The sequence below is a fragment of the Taeniopygia guttata genome, chromosome 7, assembly GCF_048771995.1.
Source record: "Taeniopygia guttata chromosome 7, bTaeGut7.mat, whole genome shotgun sequence".
NCBI lineage: Eukaryota > Metazoa > Chordata > Aves > Passeriformes > Estrildidae > Taeniopygia > Taeniopygia guttata.
The window spans coordinates 22,782,116-22,792,889 of record NC_133032.1 but is presented as its reverse complement, the minus strand read 5'-3'; the positions used below and the strand labels follow the sequence as shown (position 1 = coordinate 22,792,889).

General features: G+C 41.6%; 2 protein-coding genes across 9 annotated transcripts; one reads left to right on the top strand and one right to left on the bottom strand.

The window, feature by feature from the left end:
* PPIL3 (peptidylprolyl isomerase like 3) lies at positions 1–4,848 on the bottom strand. 4 transcript variants are annotated; one of them, XM_072932399.1, is made up of 8 exons: positions 4,710–4,812; positions 4,382–4,444; positions 4,003–4,049; positions 2,752–2,826; positions 1,890–1,983; positions 1,196–1,263; positions 690–808; positions 1–406 (listed from the first exon to the last, which is right to left on the bottom strand). In XM_072932399.1, exons 3-8 carry the CDS (start codon positions 4,003–4,005, stop codon positions 280–282), a joined length of 486 nt encoding a protein of 161 aa, XP_072788500.1. In that variant the 5' UTR covers positions 4,006–4,049; positions 4,382–4,444; positions 4,710–4,812; the 3' UTR covers positions 1–279. The 4 variants fall into 4 exon arrangements, with proteins under 4 accessions (XP_072788500.1, XP_072788499.1, XP_030133614.1 ...); XM_072932398.1 differs by having other exon boundaries at positions 4,630–4,761; XM_030277754.4 differs by lacking the exon at positions 4,382–4,444 and having other exon boundaries at positions 4,710–4,848.
* NIF3L1 (NGG1 interacting factor 3 like 1) lies at positions 4,784–10,762 on the top strand. 5 transcript variants are annotated; one of them, XM_030277744.4, is made up of 7 exons: positions 4,784–5,007; positions 5,237–5,679; positions 6,383–6,545; positions 6,952–7,078; positions 7,427–7,565; positions 8,725–8,808; positions 9,687–10,762. In XM_030277744.4, exons 1-7 carry the CDS (start codon positions 4,784–4,786, stop codon positions 9,869–9,871), a joined length of 1,365 nt encoding a protein of 454 aa, XP_030133604.4. In that variant the 3' UTR covers positions 9,872–10,762. The 5 variants fall into 5 exon arrangements, with proteins under 5 accessions (XP_030133604.4, XP_072788497.1, XP_030133605.3 ...); XM_072932396.1 differs by having other exon boundaries at positions 4,784–5,088; XM_030277745.4 differs by having other exon boundaries at positions 4,807–4,939.
* Positions 10,763–10,774: the final 12 nt, after the last annotated feature.

Sequence of the window (10,774 nt, the reverse complement as noted above, 5' to 3'; positions counted from 1 at the left end):
TTAGGAAAAAAATTAAATTTTTTTTTATTTTACAAGTATAAAAAACAATGCTTAAAAATCAAAATGCTGGAAGATACTGTGGAAAACCTGGCTTCTGAAGCAGAAGACTTCTCTGTGACAACTCCCAAACAACGTTAAAGCTCCTGAAAATTCTGCATTCAATAAGCAAAGATACGATCCAGCTGAAGTAACCCTTTTTGATGGCTCTTTAAACCCCATAATCTGGGAATTATCTGACCAGTCTCTGCTCTCTGCAGAATGTGTTGCAGCATTCTGTGGCTACAGTGCAAAAGGGTTGGCATGAATTGTAATGTCTTTAATGCGAACATCATTAAGAGGTCGATAGGTTTTCTCATTCACAGGCAGCTTCTCCAGCTCATCCAGGGTCTCCAAGCCATCAATAACTCTGCCAGAAAAACACAAGAAAATTGCCTTCTAATAATGCTTTATATTTCACAGTTGATGTATGTCAAAACACTTTACAATCAAGTATCACAAGGCAAGGACTTTGCAAGCAAATTATACAAAATAAGACAACCAATACATTTTATGTGGCAAATAATGTACTTTGAAAGGGATTATTAAGCATCCATGACAGACTCTGAGAAGAAGTTCAAGCATTTGCACGTGCCCTGAAATACTCAGATCCCTCACACACTCTGACAGAGGCGTGCAGTTGAATCACTCACTTTCCAAACACCGTGTACTTCATGTCCAGGTGAGGCTGTTTGCCGTAAGTGATGAAGAACTGTGATCCATTCGTGTTGGGACCATTGTTAGCCATGGAAACTACCCCACGGACACTGTGCTGAACAAGGGGAAAAACCTCAGCATGAATACACATCTGTGAAACCAGAACTAACCTGGGCAAAGTGCTCTATGACTTAGAGCTCTTCCTCAATACCATTATTAAGAACAAATCTTGGTTGCTAATATATTCTAGCACAATCAGTAATTAGCTCCTCAGAATGGCTCTTACAGTGAAAAACTGCTTCTTTGCCCAGTACATGAAAAATACTGTCAGAAATTCTCTTTACTTCTGTTTTCTGTGATGAAAACTCTCAAATCTCACTTGCCAAGCACAGAAATGCCTGTTCCTATTTTAATAATAAGCTATTGTTCTCCAACCAAAAGAAAATTATTGCAGAGAAAATTAAAATGAAAATGTAAGTGCATATTGAGAGCACATAAATACCTTTAGATATTCACTGAATTCATCTTCAAACTTCTTGCCCCAGATGCTATTACCTCCTTTCCCAGTGCCTGACAAAGAAGCACCACAGTAGAAATTACCGGATTTTCAGACTGAAAAACCCTGAAATTATGTTCTGTTATAGTATTTTACAACAAAGAGTCCAGACAGCCTGCAATTAGTTTGAGGCAGGCTCTTGATACTGCCCTAAGACATAACTCTATATAAGGAATTTATTAAGTAGCAGAACAAAACACTGACATATCCTCAAATTATATTCAGTATGAGTATGAACAGACACAACTGAATCAGCTTTTCTCCCAGACAGCTGACACCGTCTGGGACGTTTTCCCCAAATGCTTTAGATGCAGCCTTTCAGGCAGAAACCACACAAAGCACATTAGCACCTGCTTCTACTTTAGTCAACAGAACCATCATATTTAGTGAAAATAGCTGCCAAAACTCAAGTTTGTAGAATGCATAATTACTTAAAACTGGGGTAATGCCTGCACTTCTGTAAGCCCTCCACAAAAAAAAAAACCCTCATCATAAAAAAACTCTTATCAACAATACAATAACTCTTATATTTTTACTTTACCTACATTTTGGTTTTAGTAACCATAATTCATTTTTATTTCCTTACATTTTATTTTTATGTACATTTTTTCAATAGAAAGACCCAGACAGAAGAATTTACCTAATGGATCCCCTGTCTGAACCATGAAGCCCTTTATATTTCGGTGAAATACGCATCCATTGTAGTAGTTACTAGCACAAAGAGCCAGGAAGTTCTACAAAAATCAAACAAACCATATTAACAACCGAAAAATAGTATTATCTTACTAAAATGACAGCATTGGCAAGACCAATGCTTTTACCTCTGCCTTGCTTTCTGACCATGTGAATTCCAGACTTTTGCTGCAGAGTAGTCATAAACTAATCATAGCTAATAAACTCCTTTGATAGTGTCACACACAAAGAATACAAAGCTTTCAGTGCAAGGCTGTCTGACTTGAGGAACAAACAAGAAGCCTAAGACATTCTCTCAAATATCATTCCCATTCAACAATTTATTTGGCACATGTAATTTTGTAATCAATAACTTAATGCCTCAGCTTTTTCATTAAAATAAATGAATTTTATTTCAATTTCAATTTATTGCAAAAATTCCAAACTGGGGTGCCTGACAAACTGTGAGTCTCACTCTTTCAACTAAAATCAAGTCTGTGCGGATATGAGTAAACCCACGGAAATTTGGGAATCCTAGGCTGGGTGCTGTATTTCGCCTTAAAGGCAAAGGACACTTTGGGAGATGCTGGAACTTCAAAAGAAGCACCCCTTAATGAAACCTTATCAAGAGAAACAGGCATGAAACTCCAGGCAGTATGACAGAGTGCACAAGTTCCATGAGTGGAACAGACACTGCTCCAGCTTAAAATGTTGGCGTTCCATTACATGAAAAGGTGAAATTGCAAAAGCTACTTCACCTCCTCCACAGGCTTCACTATTGCTACTGCTTTTTCACCACTAGGCAATCCTACTCCTGGTGTGTGACTTACTTCACAAGTCTTTGGAGTACGCTCACAGAACAGTTCAATTTTAATATCTCCCACATCCGTATGCAGAGTGACAGCCTGAGCAAAAGGCAGAAAACAGTAAATAAATCAGCAATAAAATACTAACAGACACTGTTTTATTTTCCAGTCCCATCAAGAACGTAAGCAAGTTTGCATTGCATTGCAGTTCGCAGTGCAAACTGCAAGTTTCACTGTTTCAACATTTGGCTATAAGCAAGGTTACTGTCACAACCAATCCACATTTCCAGTGAAATCACCAGAAAGCACTCAGTTTCATTTAGTTTCAGGACAAATCAAGTTTGCCATGGTAATGCAGTACCTGTTGCATGCTCCACTCCAGAAATACATTATTCATTTGCCAACAGGGCCTACTCAGTCACTTGAAAGTAAAGGTGAAGAATCAAGTTTGTATCTATTTTGGATGGTGCACACACCTCACTGCTTTACAACTAGAGGAGCAACTGATGCCTGCAGCCTTTTGATTAATAAGGCTAGTTCTGAATGGCAGCATGTATAATGTGCCTTCACAGATAAGTAAATCTCAAAATTTAACTTATAAGTTCTTAAGAAAAGTAAGTTACCTTCATAAAATTTAAAATCAGCTTACCCAGAGACGTAAGCAAATTTATCTCTACAGGACATAAATATTACAGTGCTTATATGGAAAGTGCTAAACTATGCAAAAACAATTACTGTGGGGATAACTGTACAGCAAAACTAATAAAAATTAGCATCACATTGATACCGGCATACTGCTCCAAAAGTATACAAGTAAAGGAGATAGCTGTCCACAATGTCCATGAAGATCCTATAGAAGGTGTATGATCAGTCTAAGACATATATAGTTTTATTTCTATTTCTCAAATTGCTAACTTTTTAAAAGCCTCTGAGTGCAGAGGTTTACATATGCTGAAGCATGTATGTTCTTGCAACTAGACTAATGCTTCTGTGGCAAAAGAAACCAAACTAGATTATCAAATACATGCCAAAGTAGCATTAAAATCTGGGCTCTCTAAAGTGAAAGCATTATGACGTTTCAGACTGATGTAAATCAATCTATTTTCCTTTTCATAGTATCTTTTTATAAGTTTGAAATGAAAACCCTGAACTTTTCATGACAAATTACTCACAGCATCAGAGTAAAACGTGTAATCCTTTGAGAAAGAGAGAAGCTATTCACTTTCCAAGAGTTGACCATTTCAGAAAACATATAAAATGTGCTTTTATTCTTACCATGCCTGCTTATCAAAATCTGAGGTAGCCTTCTATACAGCAATTTCCTGTAAACATAAGAACTTTGTTGGGTTTTTTTCCTGCCAACCCCCATTTGGTTTTGATTCTAAAATATTTGTTGATTACATGCTTTTACACCACACAGTTCTGGAGTGCCATTCCAGTGACTCTGTGGCTAAATTTTTGCATTAAGCAACTACACAGCATAGAAAGAATGAAAAACTACTAGAAAAAGACCACTTAGAGAACGGGGAAGAGGGTAAAAACACTCGTTCCTAGGATGAAAATTCATACTAAGCAATCAGTTTTTGCAAGTATTGTGGCAGGTAGCAGAACAGCAGATGGCAGAAAATCATAGGTAAAAGCCACATGCCACTACCTAAGAGACGTGTGATTTGGGGCCAACTGATGACAGCTGTGAGTGCTTGAAACAGACAGGTACCTGCAGGCAAACACAGGATCAGGCTTTTTAAATCTTTGTAATACTTTCAATTAAAGTGTTTAGAATGCCGGCAATAAAAGCGCGGCTATATAGAAGCCGAGAGATATATATTTACGCGGCAATAGGTCCTCTATAACCCGCCCTCGCCGGTGAAGCCCCGGCCCCGTGTCCCCACCTCAACCCACCTGTCCCCGCTCCCCGTCACGCACGGCAGCCGGAGCTACCGCTCCCTCCCTGCCCCGGTACCGCCACCGAAATGCCGCACAGAACAGCTGGGCTCCTCCACCGGCGGCACCGCCGCCCGCCGCGCTCGGAGACCGCCTGAGCCTGCCGGGGCTGATGCGGACCCAGCCCCCGCCGGGGAGAAGCGGCTGCTCTCCCGCGGGCCTCGGCCCTCTCCCGGCGCTACCGAGGGGCCGCCCCAGCCGCGCTGAGCGCGGCGGAAGCGGCGGGGCCGAGCGCAGGTCCCGCCCCGCAGCGCTGCCCCGGCGGGAGGTGAGCGCGCTGCCGGCCCGGCCGCGCCCCGAGGCCGCCGAGGAGGGAGCGCCGGTGCGGCTCTGCGGGTCGGCCGTGCCGCGGGAAGAGGGGTGGAGCTTGAGCTCCGCGCGTTTGGTGCTGGCCTGCGGGGCGGTGTGTGCGGGGCGGTGTGTGCTGGAGCTCCAGGGCGGGGAGGGGCTCGGTACCGGGTGGTGGCGGGGGTGGGCGGGCGCAGCGTCCACAACCCGGGCGGCCGTGGCTGCTGTTTGCTCGGTGGGTTCCCAGGGCTCACGGCGGCCTGTTTGCCCCGCACAGGTCCCGCATGCCGCTGTCTGTGCCGCTGCTGCTCCGCCCGCCTCTCCACCGCGTCCGTGCCTTGGGCCGCCCGCCCGTACGCGCCCTCATGAACCTCCGGGAGCTCGTTTCTGCACTGAATGACTTCGCATCCCCCGCTCTGGCTGAAAGCTGGGACAATGTGGGATTGCTGGTGGAACCAAGTCCTCCCCACACTGTGAACACCCTTTTTCTCACTAACGACCTCACTGAGGAGGTGATGGAAGAGGCAGTGCAGAGGAAAGCAGACCTCGTTCTTTCTTACCACCCTCCTATATTCGCACCACTCAAGCGAATAACGTGGAAAACCTGGAAGGAACGGCTGGTGGTCCGAGCCTTGGAGAACAGAATCGGGATTTATTCTCCACATACGGCGTACGATGCCATACCTCACGGAGTTAATAACTGGCTAACAAAGGGACTCGGTGAGATTCTGTTAAGAACAAACAAGTTAAAATTATTAAAGATGTATGCTATTTTAAGTGGGATCTTTCATCATTTGCCTTCTAGCTTTTACAGGTGTGATTCGAGGATTGTTTTTATTTTTCCTAATATTTTTATGGTACTGTAACCTTAAATACAACTTAGGACATTTTTCTTGGTGGTATATACCAGATAACAACATAATAGTTTTGGATACATGACTCTACTATTGGATGTGTCTGGAACTGGTGGAGCATATATATTGTCCACTGTAGTTGCAATTCTGATACCACTGACTTTAAATCACCACCTTTAAAGTATGAGATCTCAATGTTTGCAAAGCATTTAAACTATGTGAAGTTATTTTAGATTTTTATCCTGCATTGTGGCTCACGGATTACAATAGCTGCATCTTTTCCGGTCTGTTATACAAACTAGGAACTCCTTCTGGTTTTGTACAATCCTTAGGATAAAATTGATGGCATTGAGACTGGCAAATAATACATATCCATCAGCTTCTTTAGACTTAAAACAGACTGTGCCTAATGGAGACAGGAGAATGAAAAGCCTCAGTTCTGGTCAGGAAAAAAGGATTTGAGTACAAAATTTGTACCTTTGTGCTGCATCTCTTTAAGATATGTGCCAAATCAGTGTTAGGATACTTACCCTGCTTTATAAACCAGCAATCTTGTACTGTTTTCTCAGGCACCTGTACTTCTGTCCCACTGCATCCGTCACCTGCACCAAGCTCTCCAGCTGAGGGCACTCACCGGGTAGAATTCTGTGCAGATGCTGAGCATCTGGATGCAGTGCTGTCCAAAATCAAAGACATCCCAGAGATCTCTTGTCTCACTACTCTCCCAGCCAGGTATCTGCTCCACTCTCTAATGATGCATTCTTCCTGTTATTTGAAACAATAAGTTGCTGTAATTGTATTTTACTGTTCTAATAATTTTGTTCCTCTGTGCATTGCTGCTGTGTTTTTCAGCAACTGAACAACAATCTTAAGGAATAGTCGTCCCTATTCATGCTAAATGGTAATAGCAACTCAAGTTTAGCATGAGGACAGTTGAGTTAAATTCTCATATTTGTTTCTTCCAAGACAAGTCTAGGCTATTACAATGCTGCCTTTTTTCCTTTCTCAGAGTTAGAACAGCCACTGGGATAAAATAATAATAATCCCCAAACTAATAATTATAATGCTGTAATATAGTAATTACAATGCCAAAATTTTATCTAGCTTCTTAACAAGCACCAGGCATATCTTTCCTCAGGGTTGAAGGTGAGGAGCAAACACGAGTCAGTCTCAACTGCTCTCAGAAAGCACTGCTGGAGGTGGTGGCATTATTGTCCCAGAACAGCCTTCTTTATCACAAGACCGAGATTCTCTTACTACAGAAGGTAACAAAATCACAAAATTACTTCCTGTGAATGTATTACTTGTGTGAGCTGAATGCAGTAGTCAGTGGCATCACAGCTTTCCAGTGCTCCAAAATACTGGCATACGGGAATTTGAAGCCACACACATTTTCCAAAGCAATGAAACTATCTATGTGGTCTGTACTAATTCTTAAATCAGTTCCAATAGCTGGTGTAGTTGATATGTTACATTTGAGAACATCACATAAATACTTTTTTGTAAAGTTCAGTGTTGCTCCTGCAAACCAAATATACTCATCTTGTTAAAGTGTGAAAAGCGACGCAAGGATCTGGAGTCAACTTTCTCACAGTAATTTAAATTTTTTTCAGCCTCTTCTTCCCCATACTGGAATGGGACGCCTGTGCACCCTGAGCGAGCCAGTCTCCTTGTCAGACATAATCGAGCGTGTCAAAGGCCACCTGCAGCTCCCCCACGTCCGCGTAGCTGTGGGAGCGGGCAGGACACTCGGTAAATGGGCCTGCGAGCCAGAATGCCTGCTAGGACTGGCACTGCAGGAACACAGGGAGCATGAGTGTGTGAACAGCACTGGGAAACACTGCTGCCCTTACCAGGTTTACCTCCAAGAACTAGGAAGCACTGTTAAGAAACAGCATCTTAGAATTTACATTCATGTGAAAAGTCTCATCTGTATTTTAATCAGAATCTATAGTACGCTGGCTGACGTGGTAAAGAAAAGACAGAACAAATTGAAGGAAAGATATAATATTTTGTAATTTATATAATGACTAGATTTTTTATTTTCCTGCCCAGGATATCAGGCACAAAGGTGTACTGTTTCATTGTATGTTCCCTTTTGTGACTGAATGTTAAAATTCAGAGCACTGTAAGAGTAAGACCCTTTATGGTATCATGAACACAGAACTGTGTTTTGATGAAAGATAAGATAAAGAAGGTGAACTAACTCAAACAGTGGAGTCATTAGTAAGATGTGGAGTAAACATCCTCTTAATCCCAGCTACCTATCCTAATGTCCAAGGAGCACAGCTGGTAGAATTTGTGCTAGTAAATTTGTTGAGAGACAGAAATCTTATTAGACTGACAATTGCACTAAAAAATATACGTCACTGTCATATATGTAATAGCTTGGAATTAGCAATCACAGCAAGTGGACAATTTTTATTGGCATCGAGCAGCTTTCAGCTTGCATTAAGACTGGCATTCTGAGAGCTGAAAGTTAGGAACCAGTATATCTCAGAGGCAAAGTGCTGCCTTAGTGGCATTATTAGTTGGGAAGCTATTGGTGGTGGAACACAAGAGTCCTGGAAAGAGTAGTGGCCTGCCTATTAAAGAGTTCAGAAACCTAACTAAGACCTCACTAGGAGAAAGGTTGCCAGCAGCCAGCCTCTGTGCTGGAGTTTTCTGCAAAGTTTCCTGTCCCTTGAAAAAAAATCTACCTATCGTAGAGGATTTTGCTGTATTGTCAGAGGTGTTATAGGCCCATGACTCTTTCAAACTGACAGATGTTGTCTCCTCCTCCAAAATCAAAGGTAGTAGTTAACTGACTCTAAAATCAAGGTAGTAGTTAACTGAAACAATTACTAGCAATACACACATGAAGGTTCAACAGAGGGGAAGGAGCTTAACTGTGGCACATTGTATCCTGCAGAATCACCACTGAAGAAAGTTGCTCTGTGTGCTGGTTCTGGGAGCAGTGTCCTGAAGGGAACAGAAGCTGACCTCTATCTCACAGGTAACAGACTGCTGTTTCATTATTTTTATAAAAATAGTCATTAGAGAAAAAAACAAACAAACCCAACAAAAAATAAGAGGCTTGACTGTTGAAAGATTTGACTGCAAAGAATTACCTGTTATTTATAATTGAGAAAAAATTAGTTAGTTATTGGAATGACAAACTAACATTAGAGATAACATGGATCAAATGGCAGTGTGGCACAGTGAAAGATACTTGAATTAAAACATTACTTTACGCATTTATTTCAACACAAAATCAGTGCTGATGACAGTGAGTTGCAGCTTTAAGTGTGTTTCTCCTTTGGCAACATGTATTTCCTCTATTCCCTACAGAATTCCCTAATGCAAAAGAGAATATAATGTAGTGTCGACAGAGCCTTCCAAAGAAACTCTATGGTGTGTCTAGCCAAAGGGACACTTAGTCCATTCTCTCTTCCAGCAGTGGGACAGCAATTCCCTGTGGCTCAGCAATGTGAAGGCTGCCTTGCATGCTTGTAGGAATTGCTGCCCCTTTGCAACCCCTGCAGAGGTGACCCTCAGGCTTCCCAACTGCTTTCCCCCATCCTCTTCCAGATCACTCTGAGCATTTTTATTTTCTGCCCAAATTGGTAGAATTTACAACCACTCAAAGATGGCAAGGCATTTCTGTGGTTTGACTCAGCTGCATACAGGGATATCAGCTGAGCCTTTCAAAGGACCCTGGGCCAGGAATGTTCCATGTTCCTACTGAGCAGGTGGTGTTGCATTTCTGCTTATGGCCTACATTCCATTACATCACCACAGCTTTTAGCTGAGATGCTCCATACATTGCAGAGACCTAGTTACCTGAACTGTACCATTCATGATCTCTATGACTTTTCTTTCTCAAAACGGCAGGAGAGATGTCCCACCATGATGTGCTGGATGCAGTTGCCAATGGGATAAGTGTTATTCTGTGTGAGCACAGTAACACTGAGCGAGGATTCCTGTCAGAGCTGCGTGACGCACTCGCCATCCACCTACAGAACAAAATCAACATCATTGTGGCTGAGAAAGACAGAGATCCTCTGCAAGTGGCATAGGGGGAAAAGATTGGAGAAAGAGAGAAAATTCGGTCAATAGTGTTATCTTGCACAGACCTATCCAACTGCAGAGCTTAATGAAGGTGCTTTCAATTGGTCCAGTACAGAATGATTGTACTATATGGTCCCTCAAAGTCTGGGGTATATTCTGTCATGTCAGAAAAATAAAGGTTTGTTTTGGAATATCAAAGGTATATTTACTTGATTAGTGGACTGTACTTGAATAAATTTACTGTTACTGCTTAATGTTATTAGATGCAGTTGATAACCATGATACTCAAGGATTGGTTTGGGTAAAATCTATAAAACCTGACTTACCTCCAGATTTAAGCTTATGCAGCAATTCTACCCTAGTACAGTTATGTCAAATCATGTCAGCAAGCCATTGATATTTTACCTAATAAATTTCAGAAATAGTAGTTAATGAAAGGATGGAGATCAACTGTTTGCATTAACAGTTGTACTAAGGCACTACTCAGATGTAAATAAATACAGAACACAAAGCAAGTTGTTGGTACTAGTATTCAACTGCACAATCTACCACTAAGCTTTAAGGCTTTTCAAAAGAGGGACTCTCAATTCAAAAATGCTTTCAACCTTTCTTTGTAAGGTTAAAACTCAATTCCTTAAGAAAGCTGAAAATTCATGTGCTTTTGCTATTTTAAAAACAGTTTCTGTAACTGTGGCTTTTAATTACAGGATTACTAAAACTGAACAAGTAGCATTTTCACCATTGATAATGATTTTAAATTTCCAAGTTAGTTTTTTCTGTTGGGCTTTTTTTTTAAGGAAAAAAAACCTCACAGTTGTATACTCTACCATCTCTGGATCACTACACATTTGTAAAGATGTTAGCTCTATCCTTTTAAGTTAATAAAAGTGGCTCATCAAGCAATGTCTGCA